The 22,154-nt window shown below is 39.0% G+C and overlaps 2 protein-coding genes across 2 annotated transcripts in view; one reads left to right on the top strand and one right to left on the bottom strand.

Moving 5' to 3' along the window:
• LOC139723185 (RNA cytosine-C(5)-methyltransferase NSUN2-like) overlaps positions 1 to 4,581 on the top strand; it is a 34,677-nt gene extending 30,096 nt beyond the window's left edge. Inside the window, exons 16-19 of the mRNA XM_071634442.1 lie at positions 818 to 895; positions 1,439 to 1,577; positions 3,223 to 3,265; positions 4,197 to 4,581. Of these exons, the coding sequence (XP_071490543.1) occupies positions 818 to 895; positions 1,439 to 1,577; positions 3,223 to 3,265; positions 4,197 to 4,581 (645 nt within the window). The remainder of the gene's footprint in view (positions 1 to 817; positions 896 to 1,438; positions 1,578 to 3,222; positions 3,266 to 4,196) is intronic.
• An 8,822-nt stretch (positions 4,582 to 13,403) lies between these two features.
• On the bottom strand, positions 13,404 to 20,240 carry LOC139723160 (ADP/ATP translocase 3-like). The gene is made up of 3 exons (XM_071634421.1): positions 20,091 to 20,240; positions 16,458 to 16,601; positions 13,404 to 15,013 (listed from the first exon to the last, which is right to left on the bottom strand). Exons 1-3 carry the CDS (start codon positions 20,208 to 20,210, stop codon positions 14,369 to 14,371), a joined length of 909 nt encoding a protein of 302 aa, XP_071490522.1. The 5' UTR covers positions 20,211 to 20,240; the 3' UTR covers positions 13,404 to 14,368.
• Between the last annotated feature and the right edge of the window lie 1,914 nt (positions 20,241 to 22,154).

Below are 22,154 nucleotides of genomic sequence, written 5' to 3'. Positions count from 1 at the left end.
ATTTTGCGAGTCGGGTGCTATTCGAGAAATTAAAGACATGCAAAAATATCAACTCTGATCCCGATGTGAATGTGACGTACGAGTGTACATTTCTCCGTTTAGTACAGGACTCCATGATCGCGAATTTAACCACTCGCGAAATCGTCGGGAATTCCCGATTCGTGAAAATTTAGACTCGCGAAATATATGGCATACTTAGTACACTATAACTTAAAGAATTTGTGACTTTGAACCTATTGTCCAGTGCTCAATACCAAGGGTATTTTGATATGGTATTTTATCATCTTGCATTCTGTATTGTTAAGACATCTACACTGCACAAGTTGTCAGTTATGTTTCAAAGTAGTGCTTCTGAGAAAGTGACAGTACACTTTCATCACCAAGCTCTTACTTGTGTGTTATTCTGTGGTTTAATTCAACATTTGTAACACTTGCTTTGTTGAGATGGACTTTGTTTTAAATCAGTCTCTTTCTTTCCCATCCCCCCTCTCTTTCTCTTTTCTTTATCAATCAATCAACCAATCAATCAATCAATCAATCAATCAATCAATCAATCAATCAATCAATCAATCAATCAATTCATCTATCTATCTGTCTGTCTATGTATCTATCTACCCACCTACCTCTCTATCTGTCTAGCTATTTATCTATCTTTTTATCTACCTACCTATCTATCTATCTATCTATTTATCTACCTATCTATCTACCTGTCCATCTACCTATCTATCTATCTCTCTATATCTACCTATCTATTGATTTGTCTATCTATCCATCTTATTCTCTCTGCCCCTGCATGTCATGATTGTCCAAACTATAGGTCATCAATTCTGGGGTTAAGATCCTGTCACGGAGCAGTTCTGATGATGTTCCCTGTGACTTCCGACTCACCCAAGATGTAAGTTCAGAAATTCCCATTTTCAGCCAGAACAAGTATGTACTCCTCACTGCAGAGATGTATTATGTGGTTCAAACATAGCAATCAATGTCCGATCTTGAGCTGGCCAGCTAGCCAACCCAGCTAGGTTTTAAAGCCATACACCCATGAGTGTATGCTCAAATATATATACCATAGTAATATATGAACTGGATGCGTATACATGTCGTTTCTATTTCATGCATGCACCCTGACATACATGCACAAGCACACACACACACACACACACACACACACACACACACACACACACACAAAAAAAAAAAACCCACACAAACACATATAGACAGATACATTGTAGATGTAATATTTGCATACTGTTACATTGATTGTATCACCTTGACTGACAAAATATGGCACACTATATTTTGTGTTGTTTTCATCCGTTTCCTCAATGCTGACTGGCATGATGGATTCAAAAATTTTGTTTTATCTCTGTTTAATTTTGTTCCATCTCGTCAAATGACATCACCTGCACCACCTCAATTCGAACTGTTCCCTCAGGGCATCAACATCCTCTACCCCTACGTGAAGAGAAGGAAACTGACGGTGAAGAGGGAGGACATCGTCACGCTGTTCTCCGAGGAGAACCCATTCACCAAGAACTTCAGCGAGGGCATCAAGGAAACACTCGACACCATGGGTGAGTATTTACTTTATGCCCCTTTCACTGAGTGATTCGAGGATACTACCCCAGTGGGATGAGATGTGGCACTTGTAGTCTTGTTTGTGGACAGCTTTCGTCTGTTCTTTCTTTGGTCACATTACTACATGATTCATGTTAGTTACAATGCTACTCATACTCTACATGCATAAAGCCATTTGATGGAAGAAATCTGTCCACCTGAAGGAGGGGGGGGGGGGGGGGTGGGAAACAGCTGTAGGTGGTGACATCCTCACCACAGCAGTGGTTGAAAATTCAGGTTTAATTGTGTAATGTTAATTGCCTTGAAATTTCCAGCGAGGGTTTGAGAAAAGGACTTTTTTTATGCCTCCGCCAACGAAGTGGCCGGAGGCATTATGTTTTCGGGTCGTCTGTCCGTCCGTCCGTCCGTCCGTCCGTCCGTCCGTCCGTCCCGTTTTGTTTTTGTCTATATCTCAAGAACTGTGAGGTGGTTTTGCATCAAACTTGGTATGAGGGTATATCCTGGGGGGATGATACTTTGTTTGGATTTAAAGGGTCACGGGGTCAAAGGTCAAGGTCACAGGTTATTTTGTGAAAAAAAGGTTGAAATTTCATGTTTTTCTCCATATCTCGCAAATGGTTCAAGGTATCTTCATGGAACTTAGTATATATGCATGTACCGATGGGCAGTGATTATCTAGGGAAGTTGGGGGTCATGGGTCAAAGGTCAGGGGGTCAAAGGTCAAGGTCAACCCCTCAAAATATCACTACTTTCCTTATATTTATGCAATGCCTGAAGAATTTTTTTTTTACTTGATGTATGCATGTATTACCCAATATTATTCTGTGGGAAGTTTCTTGCCAAAAGGTCAAAGGTCAAAGGTCAAGTGAAAGTGCTAAATGCACTTCTTCCTCCATATCTCAAAAGTAACTCAAGGTATTATCATGAAACTTATATATTTATGCATGTTCTACCTAACAGTGATTCTCTTTGGAACTGTGAGGTCAAAGGTCAAAGGCCAGGTTTAGATAATACTATTTTACCATTTGATACTGAAATTATACTTTTTCTCAATACCTTGAAAATTACTCAATGCATAAACCTATAAAAGGGTCAAAAGTCAAGTAAAAATCATCAGTTCCCCCAAATACCTGCACTCTGACGTTTTAATCATTCATCCAATTGAACCTAGTTCTAGGAAAGTGAACATTCAGCACATTTGTGGCAAACCTGTCATTTTAATATTTTGCCAATTGTGTGAAACTGTCATCACACATTGTCAAGACATTGTACTATAGACCTATTAGGAGAACCATGCATTATGGCGGAGGCATACACCAGTCGCCGTAGCGACATTTCTAGTTTTCTAGGGCAGACAGATTCTCAGGATCATTCCATTATGTGGTTTGATACATGTGTAGTGTATGTTTTGTCCTAATGACAAAATAAAAGGACTGCCAACAAAATGCAGTGATATCATTTCATCTGCAAGAAAAGCGGAGACTTGCCTTTTTAGAATAATTGAATACCACACATTTGAAGATGAACCATTGTGGCTTCAACTCATATGAGATGTGCACACCAATTCAATTTGAATATCAATTTGATTTTCTATATATATTTTGCCCAAATTTTTATGTATTTTCTATTCATTCCACAAAGGTCAAGGGTCGGTCATTCTCACATACCAGCCTGAAAATGAAGTGTGAGTTCCTGCATGCTAAATGTAATCATCTTCTATATCTCTCTGTCTTTTGGTACTCTGCAGTGTACTATGCTCATTCTGTCGAGCAACTGTTATTAGTCATTGTGGGCCAACTAAAGGGAAAGTTGCTATTTTTCGCTAACCATTTCTCAGACACTGCCAGCCACCCACTTAACTGAGTTCCACCCTGCCATTCACAGGAAGTGATGATGTAGTATCTGTTATGTTCATGGCTCTCACACATAGGAACAATGCTAAATGTCATGTCTGTGAGTTGAGGCACCCCACCACCCAAAATAGTTTATGGAAGGGAAATGACATAATGACCATCTATGTGTACATTAACCTGTCAAAGACAGACTGATTTTTCTATAACATGCATTTCCCATTTACCCCATTTACAGCACTACTCTTCAGTGGGTTTTGCATGGTCTGGTTCTGGCTTGTAGTATTTCAACCAGGGGTCTTTGAGCTAGACAGGCTACTGCCCATGCTAACATGCCAGCATTCCCAATGAAGTTCCTACATGTATTTGTATTCAACATTCTTCTTGTAGTGTTTGAGCTCTGTTGACATTCAATTGCTTTGGCTTGTTGTGCTTTCCGAAGGATTGAATGTACAATCATTTTCTGTTCATTGTGGGATGAAGATTCTGTAACTTAACTTCACGACATATCGAGCAGAAGTCTAGGCATTAGAGAGTTGAAAGAAAAATGATTCTTCTTTACTACTATTCTTTCTACTTAATTCCTCTTCATCTGCATCTGGTTAATGTAAACCAAGAAATACAAGAAAATGTGATGAATTTTAAAAAAAAGACAACTACAGATACTTGCACAGTGACATATACAAGTATGGTAGTACCTTTTGATATTGCAGTCTTACCATTCTGCAACTCGGTTCTTTAAATCATTTCCTTCTATATCAACAGGGATGGAAAACCGGAATCTCCTTTCATCATCGTGGGATGGCGGGGAAAGACCTCCCTGCGCTCTTACGTTGCCAAGGGCGACAGGCAGCACATCCTGCGACTGGTCGGTGGACCGGTCAGCGTGTCCAAAAATCCAAGGACTAGCAGTGCCGCGGAGTCATCGGCACACACACCGCAGGCCACAGCAGAGGACAATGGTGAAAAATTAGATGGTGATGCTGTGGGGGATGATGAAGAGAGAGGAAATATTGAAGAGGAGAAGGATGATGAGGAGGAGGAGGAGAAGGAGGAGGCAGAGGGTGCCAGAGTAGAGAGCGAGATGCAAGAAGAGCCCATGGAAGAAGCAGATGAGGCGTGCAGAACTGAAGATTCACCAGCAGAATGAAGGATGAATGAAGCAAGCGCAATTAGAGCCAAGATGGACATGATCGATGATGTGTCCCAAGATGGAATCCAGGCAGATGTCCGCCATCCTAGCAATTTCATTCAGAAGTGACTTCACATGAAATTAATGGTGGCGGTTTTTGCTTTGTCAGTGTTGAAGTGAATTCACTCAACCTCTGTGATCCCAAGTTTAGTTCTTTAGATGCAACCATTTGAATTCCAATGATCATTGCAGTCTGTGCATCAGCAGATCAGGTGTAAGCAATTTAGAGATGCTATTTAGTGGTAGTTGCAGTCAAAATGCAAGATTTGATGGGTGTTAAGCCTGTCAAGATATTGAGCTAAGAATCAACGTGAAATCTGGAACCCCTCTCAAAATATTAGACTTCCCCGTGGAGTTTTACTCGGCTCAACCAATGCATTTAGTCATGTATTAACCCGTTGATGATGGACTGATTTTGCTATATCACACATTTCTCATAGACACTTGGCTGAGTATTCTCAGGACTCATATTCACCGGGTTAATATTGTGTTTTTCAAAGTTATTTCTTGAATAATTGTCATTATTTTGTACAGTTTAAGCTTCCTTTCTGATATGTGATCATTTTCATGTCTTGTCCCTCAGATAGGGCATTTAACGGAGGTCCCGTGTGTGAGAGTCAACTCATGCATGTAAAAAAATCCTGCTTCATTTACTCATCAAAAAGAGCAGGGTTGGTGCATAAATAAAATGAAATGGTCTCACCTCACATCAAACTGGACTGCATGGAAAACCAGCTAGTGCAGCTGAATGTGGGCTATCCAGCCTTCTTCTCAGATGGAAAATTGAAAAAAAGAAACAGAGAAACAAAATATCAAGATCTTTTGAAGCCATCAATTGAACATTATTACCATACATTTCGAAGCTAAAAAAAGAAAAAGAAAGTGTTGACTTTAACATTCCCATTGGGCTGAAACTATGCAGTTTAGGTCAACTTTGTAAGGTTAATTTGTGATAATTGGTATTCTCACATTTATGTCTGATGCTTGGAAGCATAAAGCACAGTATGAGTGTGATGTCATTACAGTTTTGTCGAACTACATTTTTTGTGTCGGGCTAATGTTTCTTGGTTTTCCACCACCCAGGTGCATGAGAATGTGCTTGAAAACCCTACCCAAAATTCTTTTCAATAATTCGATTGTCCCATCTTTGTGATTGCCTTTGAGTTTTCACCCTCTCCTCTGTTTTCGACACATTGAAGAGACATTCAATGCCCCTTCAATTGACCCTTCAATTCAAAACTTTTTTTTTTTCTGAGAAGGTATATTTCTACAGATTGGAGTTTTCTTCACTTATTTCAATGGATTAGTAACATCCAAGTTTCATTTTAAAGCTTACTATCTCCTTTTTCATAATCTAACCCAAACTGAAAATTTCAGTAATTTTATGTTAGATTTGCGATGCAAGGTCACACATCTTTGTAAAACTTGGAACATCATAATGTGAGGAATAAGCACTATTTATATCAAAGTTGTTAAAACCCGAGCCTTGCTTCCAGCACCATTTACCAGGCAATGTAGTTGAAGTAAAGTCAGTGAAATGGAAAAAAAAAAAAAAAAAAACCACAAGAGGGTAAATGTGAAAGTGTACTTTTATTACTTTTTTTTTCAGGTTATGCTGTTTAGTTGGAAGATTGCATGCTTTCAATAAACTCTCTTGCAAGAAGGTACGCATGGTGGTTTGCTTATAATACAGTATTAGGGAATATCATTCAACCACGTACATGTAATATGTAAATCAAAAGGGATCCTTCTGCCCTCATGTCACTCACTTCATACAGTGTGCAGTGTGTTTTATTGATGGACTTACTGTATAACACGATATATTTGCGGCATGAAAATTTCGCGAATTGGAGCCGACAGCCTTTCTTGCAGCATGAAATTTTTGCGACTTGCCACTGGCATCCAATGCATATTGTGTAGGTAAAAACTTTCGCGTGCATTTTAAATTCGCGAATGTTGCCGCTCGCGAAATTCGCGAAATTAAAATGCATGCAAACATTCCTCGTTTTACAGTACCTTTGCTGTAACGTGAAACAACCCTCCAACCTAATGGATCGCTTGAGCAGGCTTCAAGTAACTTCCTGCAGCTCTTTTGGATCCATGGTTCATCATTTTTCATTATCCACAAGGTGTCTTTGGTTCTGGTGGCTCTGTGGTTGTGTGCCTGCTACACAATCAAGTAGCTTATGGTTCGATTCCCATTGAGTCTTGCTAAGCAGTGTTGTGTGAGATCATGCCATTCCCCCTTGCTTTATACTCAAGAGAATGCCAAAACACAGCAAAATATTATTCCCTGGAAGGACAAAAAATTGATGTTTTGCAGGTAAGAGAGAAGTTACATCCCATGCATGTAAAAGTTCCTACTTCACTCCTGGCAAAGAGCAGAGTGCGTATTGAGTGAAATGGTCCGCCCCAAATACTGTACACACAATTGGGCAAGAGATGTTGACCCTTTGTAATTTGCTACAGATCGCAATATTCAGCAAAATGGTATCATCCATGCACATGGTGCCATAGGAGAATAAAAAGAAATGTTATCTTTCTTCCTGTGTCCGTAATCCACAAATTGTAATGACTGTGTTCATTTTATTCAAAGCTGTGGTTGTACCGTACATGTATTTTATTGCTCTTACCAGGCACCTTCTATTAGTATTATAATAGCAAATGGTGAGGTACTCATAAAGGTAACACTTGGTCCCTTCAGAAGTTTTGCAGCATGGTTCCCATGGGTTAGAAAACGCTGAATTTTTAGCATTTTCCCTTTCTCCAGCAAGGGGTATATGTTGCAGTACATACAAGTAAGATGTACTATATGTGATAGATACTGGAACAAGCGAGGAGTGGTTTGTGTTTCTAGGGCTTCTAAAGGGATAGAACCATGTTCCTGTCCGTCTTTCTACCCACTCCTCCCTTCTCCAGCAAAGCAGTGATACAGTCAATCTTGCCGTAAGTCGAATCTATTTTGACTGAAGAAACTGCTTCGACTTTCAAAGAGAAAATTTGTGACCCGCTACAAGAAAAGGATCCGAAAGTCAGGGGAGGATAATTTTCTAAAATGGCATGACATAATTCCCTTACTCTTTTGCTTTAATTTCATATGTAACACAACTCATAAAGGTACTCGGTTGCAGTGATATCGATGATTTTATTAGCGCATGTCAAGTGGTCAAGGAAATCAGAGTTTCGAGAAAAACGCCTCCAAAGTTTTCCTTCTGAGGCTTTCATGATCAAGGGGAGGCGAGACAGTTTTCACCGCTTGACAATAGAAGGTATGCTCCTAGTGACCTCCGCAATGTTCATTCAAGCTTAGCGCCAGCCGTCTACCCACGACCAATCAGTAATCAGGATGACATGCACTGACCAATAAGATCACTCCCTCGTTGCTAGGGGGCGGAGTCTTGCTGCGGCTCTAAATAAAAAATCTTCGGACACATTTCTGTTACGTTGAAAGTCAGAAAATCAAGGCCCAGAAAAACCCTGATTTCTTGCCTTTCCTTTGATCTTTTAGCTTCGAAATTTCGGCAGATGATAAGACAAAACATTACACTACAAAATTATGCCAAAAACAGAAATCCGATTGTTTTGACCGATTTTGATGATGTGACTTCAAACTCGTTTTTCTCGGCTCAGATGTCAGCGACTTTAGGATCCTTTTGTTGTAACGGGTCACATTTGACTTATGAGGGATGAAAATCAGTAGAATGTAAAGAGAAGAGGACTTGAAAAGGCCTTTGACTTAGGTGACTATTTAACCATTGCAAGGTCGACTTAAGCAAGGTTGACTGTATAGAAAGTAAAATGCTTTCATAGCCTTGCATACTTAATCTTTGTATGTTTGTTTTCACATCAATATGTCTAGATTTTTTTCTTTGATTACTAACAATCTGTCAAAATAAAGTCAAACTGTTGAGAAGAATAGTATGACCAGCCTAGGTCATTTATCGAACAAGGTAAACATATCTGTTTCCATCATTCATGATATGAATCTAGACATAGAGGCATGGTTATGTCAAATTAGTTCACACATTATGTATCTCAGAGACCTTTTGCAATTGAGTTGAAGGCCTGGGCAAAATATCTAATTATCCTGTGAATTTTGACTGGGTTGCACCGTGAAAGAAGCAAATATTTCCACATACCGTAATTCAACCAAAACATCTTGTAATACATTGTTGGGACAGATCAAATCTTCAAATGGTATTTTTTGGTATATTTTCGCGATTCTCCTATTTTTTCCCATGGTATGCAAGATGATTGCTAATGTTTGCATCATGTACAACAATAATAAAGTGCAGATCAAAGACATTAAAAGTGTTATACATGTATTAAATATTTTTGTAATCAGTATCACAGGTAGATATTATTTAATTCATGCCAATACAGCCACAGAGATAGTGTGACACTCTTTTAGATGCTACTCCCGGTAAAATGTTAATGTCACTTGATAACTGGACAGTGACCCTTCAAAAACTTCAGGGCATTGAATTTTAGTTTTATTTTTATGACAGAATGTTGGTTAAAGGGGAGGCATTGTTTTTGTCGAAGTATATCAGACGTGGGAGTCATATTCAACTTGTACTTTGTTTGTTTTTTTTTAAGTTAGATGCTGGCTTGTTGTATGTGAAACATGGGGGGAAATGAATAAATTAATAATCCAGAAACACAATGAACAGAAAACAAAGTATCCAAATATCCAGAAAAGGAAACATAGTAGAAAGGGAATGTTCAACAGATGATTTCACCCCCAGGTAACACATCCTTGTATTGAAGCGATGATACATGTATGTAGTGCAGTTGAAATGATACATTATGGTTTGACAGAGAAGGGGAAAATTAAACCAAAATTCCATATATTTTATGTGATTTCACATACTGTAAAAGTGGTTTCTTTCGCGGTGGTTTTATTTTCGCGCTTTGAGGTTGAACCGCGAATTTAACATCACGCGAAAATGTTTTGAACTTGTCTCTTGTACAACGCTATCATTACCGGCCGCGAATTTAAACACACGCGAAAAAGTCCGCACCGATGGAAACCGCGAAAGTTTCTGTACGCGAAAGAAACCACTTTTAAATTAATACAACATGCACCTCAGAAGTGAAATACAGTATATGTATCAACACTTCAATTTAAAAAAAAAAATGAAAGAAACCAATGTGTATAATATAGAAATTATGCAAGTACATGTACATGTTCACATGCTGTACAGTGTAGGTAGTGGCTGAGCAAACATTGCACTTCAAAGCTTTTCTTGTGTTTTGGTGTGTGAGTGTCCATACTACACATTACCTACAGTTAATCATCTGCTCCAACTTTGAAAGGATGGTATGTTGTATTTAAAGCCAATACGGTAACTGAAAAAAAAAAAAAAAAAAAAAACGTTGCCAATATGAAAGGTTTAGAGTCTGAGAGTGAGCGGTGTGCAAGGGTGCAGAAGTTAACAAGTTTTTGTGTGCATACTCGTGTGTTGAAGGTTGATGGCGTGTGGATGGCTTGATTTCAAACCACTTGAAACAAAGCACTGCATGATTGGAATAAGAGTTCTACTCTCCGAGTCGTTATGAGTATGTGACTTCATCTGCAAGATTTTGATAAAAGTATGTGTGTGATTAAAATTCCCTGACTCTTAAGCAGTCCAGTCATTAAACCCAGGGCGCTGTAACTAAGTATAAACCAGTAATGTATGTGTTGGGGTGGCTGTGATATGTAATTCTCGGTGTCGTCAATGTGCAGAAAACTTCTACGCACGCTAAAAAGCCCTGTAAAATGCACTGTGGGATTCCTCGGTGCCATTGTTGCTTCAAATTGTCTTGCGTGTGTCTTAGTTCCCATGCAATTCAATGCAATTTTTGTCTGCTTTTTTTCTTCGCTAAGAATTAACAAAAAAAAAAAAATCACAATTTTAGTGATTTGCAGTCACTGGAGTTTCCAAGGCTTCAATGTGCTGGTCACATGACAGAAAGCAAAGAAATCTTCACAAAAAATACTCCTGGATAAATATGGAACATGACCCGAGTGCATATGCAGCCAAAACAAGGGTAAGTTTATCCCCTGAGCTATCCCGTAAAGCATTTAATACGCAGCTCTGCAGACGGCACCTATGGTTTGTATTGGCGTTACCGAGAATTCTGTCCCACTTCAAATCCAAGAACTAACCAAGGAACACAGCTTCATGAAGCACCAATGGGCCAGTGGTCTCTTTCCCAACCTACTTGGTTCCACAATCACATCTGCATATTTGACAGGGCATGTCATTGCCTTTGAATCTCCCATTGAAATAATATTGAGAACCTCATATAACTCCTTTATTTTTGTCATTATCAAATTATCTTCTGCAATGTACTTTTTTTTTTTTTTTGGCCATCTGGAGCAACTTCACATAGAGGCCATCAGTGCTGAATACATGTACATGTATGTAATTCAAGCTCTATACTGATTTTGTAGGTTTCATGACATATGCTCCTGCGAAAAATGCTCCCATGAAATGTCTGCGCACTATAGCCAAACAAATTCTACCCACAAACATAACCGTAACACTAATCCTCACATCAAACTAAACCTAAAACCCTAACCATAAGTCCTTTGAGAAAATAAGACCGGAGCAATTGTCGCAGGAGCAAACCTAGTGTCACAGATCTTGTAATGTGAAATAAATAATTTTGAGAGATAGTATTGAAAATCAAACTTGAGCAAATATTTATGTGCAACCCAAATACCAGAGCTGTGAGGCAATAACATTACCTCATCTCATTTCTATGTGACGGTGATTACAATGTACTGGCAATTTTTTTGTTCAGTTTTCATGAAGCTTTCATTCGTCCAAACTGCCAAGTATGTGCTCATTTGTATCAGAGTAATCGGCCCTGTTTGCAATGGGGTGCTTATTTTCAGCAGGGGCAGTTTCCTTCATCGATGAAAATGGCTTTAGCGCGCCTCGAGTATACTTGGTCCCACCTCCGAACAAAAGTGGGAGTTACTTGCAATGTGTTAGGGGAAGTGAGAGTGCTCTCGCACCCAATGGGGCCTTTTCATCAATGAATGAAATGGCCCCTGCTGCAAATAGGCAACCAGTCACAAAAAAAGGAATGAAAGAAAGAATTGTCAGAAAGTTTACATTCTCATACATCACCACAAACAAATGTTATCTCAACAAGTTTGCTTTAGACCAAAATCGGCAGTTGTAGACCCCCTACTAGTGACTAATTCTACAATTTTTGCAACTGTCATTACAAAATCTAGCTCTACCGCTACAAAACTAGGCCCTATGTACGATTGAATAGCGACTGTTCTAGGAATGATTATACAGCTGTATTGCAGCTGTCGTGCCCCTGCACGGAAGAACGAATTACAGGTATGCGAAAGCCATCGTAATTACACTAGATCTACGTATGGCTCGACTGAATACCACTAGCGCACTGTTGTTACGGACATTCATGAATATGACTGTGGGTTTGAAAAAGGAGAAATCGTTTTGCTTTATACAGCAGTTTCTTTCTTGTACTGTAGGTCATATAATATAACAGATATTGACTTTTTACCTTCGGTAGGAATATAACATTTCATTTCCCTTGGGAAGTTGTATTTTTGTCTCGGAATACAGTGTACTATATTTTTCCTCAGCGCTACGCGCTTTGGAAAAATTTAACAATCCTCGACAAAAAAATAACTTCCGGCGAGGATCTCAAATGTTATATTCCACCACTGGTAAATCAATATCTGTATAATATCAGATCTCTTCATACAGTATGAAGTTTCCACTGTATAAAAATTTTGGACAATGTATTCTACAATTCACAACTGCTGGAGAAATATAAATGTATACATGTATGCACATTGTACTAAATACAATTGTACACTGAACATTTTGTTTGGGTGTTGGACGAGTGGTGTTTTGGGTGGAACAAGTTGACAGCTCATCAACTTTCGCTAAACTACAGTCGACCTTGCCCAAGTCGAATCTACTGTATTTGGACTGAAGAAAAACAGCTTTGACTTAGAGAAAAATCGACTTATGAGGGATTAAAATCAATCGAATACAGTATATAACGAGGAAATTTCCTCGGTCCCAAATTTCCTTCCACACAAGTCTATGTAAAATGCTACTCTTATAGGGAGATCGGCTATAACGAAATAACTGCTATAACGAGATAAATTTTGTGACTTCCAAACAAAGAAAAACATAGTAAATCAAGCCTGCTATAGCGAGGTAAAGCAAAATGCCTTCGGTAGAGCTTTACTTCGCCTGTGCTATCATCTTCCGAGATTGTAAAGCTTGATGCGCCAAAAACTGTCTTGTACACACATAATCATTTTCTTCAGTGCACTCCAGCTAGCACTGCATGTTGTATGTGTGAAGTGTGTGTGTGCACGCACACTGATACATGCAGAAAATGCGGTGGGACGGCCATATGTATACATGACATCATCATGACGTTTAGCAGGTGTGAGGTAATCTGATGCTGTGATTGGCCTTCTACTTAGGGAATTCCCCGTCTTCACACACACGCAGTCATAATGTACATACAGAATGTGTCACATACATAAAGAGAAGAGGACTTCAAAAGACCTTCCACTTGGGCGATTATTCAATTTGTGCCAGTTCGACTCAAGGTTGACTACAAGTCCATAAATAAGTATTCAAGTCTTATAAATCACCAGATTAATCATTACACATCTATCAACACACACAAATGCATGCACGCAACATCTACTCGCATAACACATGTACGCAACAACATGCAAGCAATTCGCTATACGAATAATACAGCATTGAATGCAATAATTTAGGATTGGATTTCTTTCTTTTTTTTAATTTTAAACCAGTATTCTTTTTTTTTCTTCTTTTTAGTTCACACATACAATCCACTTCACAACACAAATTGCTTATGAAAATATGAACCAGCACTTGATGTCCACCTCAATGGTCAGCATGATTGGTGCCTTCCAATGCTGCTAGTTAAAAGCCAAACTTCAAGGTGAGACACTTTCCAACCATTTCTACAACAATCTCACTGGAACTTTTGGGTTGAGGATAGTGTGCTGTTGCAAGATCAGAAGGGACATTTTATTGAAACCAAAAATCTGTAGTCAGAACTAGTTGGTACATCACTTATTTCTTGCAATTGTTGTCTATAAAAGGGTAACATTGAGCGCTAGAATGTCATGGTAAATATGATTTGATAGATATATCAAAATCTAAATCACTTTCCCATTATTCACACATGAATACTTTATATAAATACCTTTGAAAATGTAGCATCATTTCGTTGCTAGTTCTTTTTTTTTTCCCTGCTTGCAAACAAAGTGGAGCCTGACCACAGCTGTCAGACAGTAATCTGGCTAGATCTACACAATATCCCGTAAATTTAGGTGGAACTGACATTTCCACATGTAGCATAATCATAATTCTGCAGTACAGACAAAAGTGGCGTCATATGAACATACATATCTGCTAGTTTCTTTGTGCATCCATGAATCTTATCTATGAGCACGCACAATCAGTACCAAGCATACAAAGGATCCATGAACTACATTAATCAAGAACAGAATTGCCCAAATCAAAAACTTCTCTTCATCTTGTCACCCCACAACTGAATTTATTCATATATGGGCCAGCCAATTTTCTTCACTAAACTTGTCAACAATAGATTGGCATTCTGTACAGTTTCACTGTGACATATCCCCCAAGATCTGGACAATTCTGCTCAAGGGTGTTCTCAATAAAACCCACGGATGGACAATCCTCAATTATACCAAGAACTTCTTCAGTTCGTCGTACAGGACCAGGACGAGGGCACCACCAGTGCCACGGAGGACGTTGGAGAAAGCACCCTTGAAGAAGGCTCCACCTCCTTCTTGTGCTGCGATCTTCCTCCAGCAGTCGATGGTGCCCTTGTACATGACCTCACCGCCCTTGCGGCCGGACTGCATCATCATGCGACGACGGACAGTGTCGAAGGGGTAGGAGATGATGCCGGAGCAAGTGGTCACCGTCTGGGCCACCATCCACGAGATGAAGATGTTTCTGCTGTACTTGTCGGGGAGCATGCCCTTGGCTGTGTCGTAGAAGCCGAAGTAGGCAGCACGGTAGATGATGATACCCTGCACAGACACGCCAAAGCCTCGGTAGAGGCCAAGCATGCCATCAGACCTGAAGATCTTTGTCAGGCAGTCGCCCAAGCCCTGGAACTCCCTCTCAGCAGCACCCTTGCCAATGTCAGCAGCCAGACGAGTACGGGCGAAGTCAAGGGGATACACGAAGCAAAGCGATGTGGCTCCTGCTGCACCACCAGAGGCTAGGTTACCCGCAAAGTAGCGCCAGAACTGCTTCCTCTTGTCAACTCCATCCAGGAACAACCTCTTGTACTTGTCTTTGAAGGCAAAGTTCAGTGCCTATTGTTCATTAAAAAAAGAACAATAAAAAACTTTGATGTCATGGCTCACTAGACAGTTATTCATTTATTTATTTTTTTACTTTAACCCTAATCAGGCTGGGGGCAGAATCCGCCCCCCTCCCGCCGCGATGTTTCATGACTTTTTTCTTTCAAGTATCGCGCAACTTTTGAGACCAAAATTGTTGCGCCCGCGCGTACTGTCTTGACTCAACGCCCGTTCGAAAAATATTTGTCAACCCCAAAATTGCTCCAAAACATGACTTTGTGTACAAATCCAATGCAAATTGTGTTTTTTCAATTAATTCACATAAAAATTCATATCTTGACTTAGAATGGATTAATTTATTTTAGCATAATAAAGCTTCAAAAAAATGTCTGTGACAAATTTTGGCCAAAAAACAAACAAAAACAAAAGGTCGAAAAACAAGGAAATAGATAAGAAATTCAAAAAGCAATCAAATACATAAGAAATTAATTTCGATACAGATTTTTTTTTATCCTATGTCTCAGGAGAATGATACAAGAAACATTTTTAAAAAGAAATTAGCTTAATTAGAGCATTAATAAGTGATTTAGAGCCCAAAACTGATTTTATGCATAAATTACAATAATTAATTAATATAAAATATAAGAAAAAATTTTCGGAGAAAGCAACCATACATTTTGATAGTATATGTCACAGGCGTCGCGTGTGCTGATTTTCGGCGCGATCACGCGTTCCATAGGGCCCCCCCCCCTCCCCCCCCCCCCCAGATATAGCATAGCCAAAAAAGCCCAGCCTGATTTGGGTTAACATACTCTACAGGAAGATATGTGTGGGCAAAGTGACAGTGGGTCTTCTTGGTTACTATTAATAACACAGAAGAAATTGATGATTACAGTTATGTTAATGAGAGAGAGAAAGAGAAAGAGAAAAATTAAGAAATTTTCCTCAGAAATTAGACATGTTGTCATAACCCTTCTTGCAGAGGTATAAAATAACATGTAAATCAAATTGTTGTGATAGCTTTACTTTGGTTATAAAAACCTCATTATATGAATAGTGTGAAGGCTAGCAATGTGAGCAATATGAACAGCAGTACTGTTTTGAGTATGCCTTTCCACTCACTGTAATATCTTGAGGAAATACATTGTAGCAGGGAGTTGCTGCTTTTGTTTATTCAGTACCACTCAACGAAAGGTACAGAGTACTATGCCGACAAGTTACATTCAAGAGACTGTACCAGCTATTAGAGATACCCATTCAGCGCCATTCACTAGGTAAACAGTCAAATCTTGCAACAACCTGGCTTAATTTCACAGAGCAGTTGCTAAATATTGTGCTGACTTGCTTTCAATTATTTATCTCTTACAATTGTAGTACCATTCCTTTCATATTATGGAGGTCCATACGGATGGCTGGAAAGGCTTTCCAGCTGAAGTGATGGTTACAATACGCTTACCTGTGTGGGGAAGTATCGGATGACATTTGCCAAGTTGCCACGCCATAATGAGAAGAATCCCTGCTCTTTTGTAACACGGGCAAAGCAGTCGACGATGCCTTTGTACTGCTGATCTTTTGTGATCTGTTTTGATGCATGTTGTACCTGTTGTAAGGGAAAGGGGGTGAGGGGTATAAAACATTATTTTCATTTTCAAACGTGGCATGTCAAAGATAATAAGAGTTCACATTGCAAACTAGAACTATAATGCGGGGAATAATTTTCGAACTCAAATTCGATTAGCAATTTCAGATGATGCACAATATTTCAAATGGTATCCTGTACACTTCTATGGAAGAAAACTGCAGCACAGGAGTTACTGTATTTTGTGTTGCAGTGATGTAAAAATGCACAGCAACCTGCGAAGCGATACAGTACCAGGACCCCGTTGTATGAAGAGTTTTCATTGATTATATAGTTAAATTCTTATCATGTCTATGGCAGCCTGTGTGGTAAGAAAATTTATAATCAATTACATCTTAAATTGATAAAACAGGGCCCAGGAAAATTATTCCCTGTAATGACCAATATACATGAGTAAATGTAAAACTTGGTGAGGTTTCTTTACAGTCCTTGTTGTCCATGAACTTATGGTAGCATATGTAAACAAAAATGTGGTACTGGTTTTGCCACCATACTTGTCTTCTTCTATTCCTTCATAACTGCCACATTCATACATGTATTGTCATATTAGCACATAATTACACTGTAGGTCTATTTTCTAAGGACATCATCTGAGAGGGATAAAAAGGCCTGAAGGGAATAGCAGTAACATTATACTTTTTATCTTTAAAGGCTCAACAATCCGTGAAAGATATTAGTTCATGGCAACAATAGTGTTATTCGTGTACAAAAATATCCAAAACAAAAGTGTGATCAGAATACATGTACATAACATGTTAACACCACTGAAGATGTAGTGTGCTAAAGCTCATGTTTCTTGTTTACTGTTTCTGGAATTTCACTAAATATTGTGGAGTCTTGCAAGTGTTGAGTACGTACAGATGTATATGATTTTTCTGGTCCATAGAACGGGGCCATACTTGTGACTCACATTGTACATTGTATGGAGATTTCAAAATATAATTGGCCCATACAGCAAACATCAGAAGTAGTGGAATGTTGGACTTGGAAAAGAAGAAATCTACATGTTGACTTACATGGTTTTCCCCCAACCTCTGCAAAAGGGACACTACACTTGATGCGAGTCCCTTAGCTTTGTACAGGATGTTGATGGTTTTTACCCAACAATGAGTCATATACCAGCTTCCTACATGTCTAACCACATAACTTATGATTCGAACCTGATTATATTAGTCAATTATACACTCCTTTATTGGGGGTGGGGGTGGGGGGAGGGGGTTTAAGGTTTAAAAAAAAAAAAACCTAAACAAATCTGTATTACAAGAATGAGTCATGTTACATACAGTGCAAATCATATCAAAATCTGAATGTGCACATGAATTCTTGTACATATTCTGTATGAATTTTATGCAGACATACTAAAAATCACCCGATCATACTTTTGACTTTACGTACTTAGTTCAGGATCAATTTTTACAATCAAAAATATGCAGAGCTAAAATGGAGTTTCGAACAGGAGTTGGGTGCATATTGGTTGCTGTTAGGCATGATGTCACTATTGTCACCATAAACCGCAACTGAAACTGAAATATTCATCAGATTTCTGGCAATTAAGATATTAATACTTTTCTATACAATCCATCAGTATGATACTGCTACTGCTGCTAATAATCCACTTTGCTACAGAAGATATATCATGTTCCCATTGACAAAGGTCCTTTAGCAAATTTTGGAAATGTCATATTGCCAAATTGGTACTCCTGGCTCTACACCAGCATACATTGGACATAAACATTGTATATTCATGTTGTATAGACCAGGTTTATTCAAAGGCAGATCTCGCCCACAAACTGCTAAATCTGCTTCAGTCCAAAGTGAAGTATGGTCTACAACATTGCCAGTCATCACCAGCTGGCGCTCTACAAAATAGCACTTGCATGCACATCCATTATTTTGCACGTACAGCTTGCCAAAACTTTGGCTCTGTATTGCACAGCAAGCTATTACAAGGGTAAAGTTTACATGTATGTATATTGGCAGAGGACCTGTGAGCGGAATGTAAAAATTGATCCGTGTTGTCATTGCCAAGCCAATTTGTGCTATTTTTTTGCATAAATTTTGTGAAATTACATATTCAGGTCTTTATTTTACGAGGGCAGCAGAGAGCAGACTTAAAACCTCTTCTTTTTTTTCTTTAAAAAAAAAAAAAAATTGAGTTCTTTTTTTCCCTTAGAACCATTTAAACCAACAATTTTCTACCAGTCAAGCACAAAATTCAAATTCTTCACACTACACAGGAACTTGGAGGACAAGATTTTGGCAAATTTTCCCACAGTGCCTGTCGAGTCAGCAGTAGCCTAGCAACTTTTTGCCACAGCACTGATGCATACAACAGACAGACTACAAATGTACATACCTCTACACACGAAAGCAGCGTCGAGCACTTCTATCCACTTTATTTCCTTTAATTCTTGTGATTATTTGATTTAAAAATATCAATTTCAAACATAATAATGCTAAAGGTTAGGGAGTAAATAGATGGTAGTGTAGGTTTATAGTATGTAAATTTAAGTAATAAATGAATTGTACTTTTTGGAGCAAATTGCCCACCACCCGGCAGAGCTCCAAATTCAAAAGATGTCGAGCATACCAAACTAGAACCTATGCCACTCAGCAAATGAGGAAAATGGGGGCAAATATACAAATAGGGGAGTCAAAATGGTGTGTTCACACAAACAATATTTGTTTTACCTATTTATTTGAATTATAAAGAATGTTATATATGTTTAGAAAGGGGTTCTTATCTTCGCTTTCCTCACCAAGCAGTCGAGTCTATTGACTCTCTTAGTAGTCTAACTGCAAACGATTGTGAATTGCCACCCAAGGGGGTAAAATCAATATGTTCACTTTCATATGATGCAGTAGCCTAGCAGGTAAATGAATTGAGAGCCTAATACAAAAAGAGCACGCCATCTCCAGCAGGGCCATACCCAACCAATGCCAGATAACATGGAAAACCTCGAGTGTCTCGCTAGATCCACTCGAGCGTGGCAAGACTGTCGACCGACCGTGGTCTACGCGTACAACGTAATGTGTCAGTAGGTTCTTCTGGTTCTTCTGTTGGGGAAATTATTGTGTTCCGCAACAGCACTGGGCAGGAGATTCCGAGGCGAAGTGGCGAGTCCACCGATTCCATGAATACAGGTCCATCAGATTTCAAAATGTAATATTTCGTGATGCCGGGTAATGAATGTGAAACATTCGTAGCGGCATTCACGCGTGTTACAAGGCCGGTCTTTTGCACTCAGTGAGCACAAATGTTTAACCACGTGAACGTTTCTGCGAAAGTCCAAAAGGCCGGTTGACTTCACATGCTGCAGATCGCACGCATGCTCATAGTCTTACCACACTGCGTGCATTGGCGAAGGGACACTAATGTCAGAGGGGACACCATACGTTTTGAGTCCCATATTTCAGAAAAAAAACAACAAAAACGTTACTTAATATTACCTGCAAAAGAAGCTTCACTCTTTCGATGGGTGCTACTGCAGTTTTTGAAATTGCTGCGGCGATTCCACCGGCGGCAAGATCTTTTGCAAAAGACGTGACAACTTCTCGGTTGATAGCCATGGTCCTTGCTGCTGCACGAGAGGAAGGGAGGAAAATGCCGGTAGATGGCGTTTACGTCACTGATTCTTCACATTCATCTGGCATGTCATACATCCGCGTAACGAATGTAGTATTTAGTCTGGATGACATTTGTGAATTATTGTGCCTGGGTGCTTCATTAAATACTGATTGATACAATGTAATTTGTATAATAATGTATGATTTACAGCTATTACACACTTTTTCAATCCTTTAATCTGCGATACGTTCTGAGTATCAAAATCATTCCGCGAGTAAGTCGTCATGTCAGAGGTTACAGCCAGCAGACTACTGCGCGTGCGCAATCCCGACGTCGTACTCTGACTCAGTTTCCGTTGTTCAAGACAAAAGTTATCCGCAACTTTTAGTGAGAGCTCCGAGTTGGCGTCATGACACATCGGCGAAACGAGAGGGATAGGTGACCCGGAAGAGCAATCTTCACTTCTTGAACCAGACATCTTCAGAATAATTTGATGCATAATACTCAGTACTTATTTTTACTTCGGTCACATGAAAAATGAATGCCAGTGTGTGATTAAATGTATACAACGAAAAAGGAACTATGAGCATATTCTACTCCATAAGAGGATATTTATCTTAGAAGGCAATTCCGATCGAACCAGTTTTGGTCTACCTTTTACCTTGTGTTTGTCACTTCCGAATGGTCCTCTGGGAACTGTAAATATAGTTGGTTTGTAAAGGAAGAGTTTCATTTTCTAAGCAAAACAATGAAAATTTGATCTAACTCGGCTGAAAATCAAGGAAATTGTGAAATTGTTTCGCTTATCATCATGAACTTTTTTTTAAAGCAATCAACATTCAACATAATAATAATTGTTTTGGATATAAACTCCAACTCCAAACTCCAAATCTTTTATTGTCCAAGAATGGAAATTCTTTTTGCCCAATTGATCGTGGGCCCGGCAGCCACTGAGCAGCGCCAGATCGACGTTGCTCTAACCTTTTCAACTGTTGAACGGCAAACAAGGTAGCAGCAACTCCCATCTTTTAACGTCTTTTGGTATGACGCGGCCTGGGTTTGAACCCACGACCTCCCGATTGTGAGGGCAGCCGCTCTGCTCACTGAGCCAACACATCGGTTTAGGTGTTTAATCGATGATGTCATTGCCTCATAACTTTCAATTAGGCCTATACAGTAGGCCGTACTGTTACGGGCCCTATAGCTACACGGCATTCTGAAATTTCTAGTTTTTCGTTCAAACATAATTATGTGCCCCAGTCTCATATTCTGATATATCTGACTGATCACTATTTAGAAGATAGTCAACCAGGAATGTTTTTAAACTTTTATATAGGAGAAAGTGGAATTTGTGTCATTTTTTTTCCCAACAGGCAATCAACAATTGTGAGGTGATGACATTATTGCAGCTCACCCATTTAAAACTAGTCAGATAGGCCTATATCAAACTATTCAAATTGATGTTGTTGTTTTTTGCAAAAGTAAGCAAATCTTTGAAATTTCATAAGTCCTTTTTAATCCGATTTTAAGGAAATTTTTATTGATGTGCAAATCATATTTTATTCTTTCTTTTCAAACTACCTTCCCACTGGTCCGGAATTTCCCCTTGAATCAGGGAGTAGGTAGCCTACATGGAATTTGTTTTTACAAAATGTATTACAAGTATATAATGTAGGTCCTATTTTGATACGACATGGCTTACTTGGCAACGAAACATGACAGCCAGTGAATCATAATTACCATTTATGAGTATTTTCAACCCTTGTCAAGAAAACAGAAAATTCGATATTATCTTCACTCTTCTAGGGTAATGATAAACACTTGGCATACCACTTTCAGAATGTAGACGGAAAAGCACCCTTAACACTATACAAGTCAAAGACTCTGTATTTTCATTAAAATTTTTCATTAAAAATGAAATTATGTGAAATTCTCTTTCCATTTTC

The sequence above is a fragment of the Diadema antillarum genome, unplaced genomic scaffold (genome assembly GCF_040938485.1).
Source record: "Diadema antillarum isolate AM-2024a unplaced genomic scaffold, OU_Dant_1.0 scf00000182, whole genome shotgun sequence".
Lineage (NCBI taxonomy): Eukaryota > Metazoa > Echinodermata > Echinoidea > Diadematoida > Diadematidae > Diadema > Diadema antillarum.
This window is presented reverse-complemented; position numbering and strand designations above follow the sequence as displayed.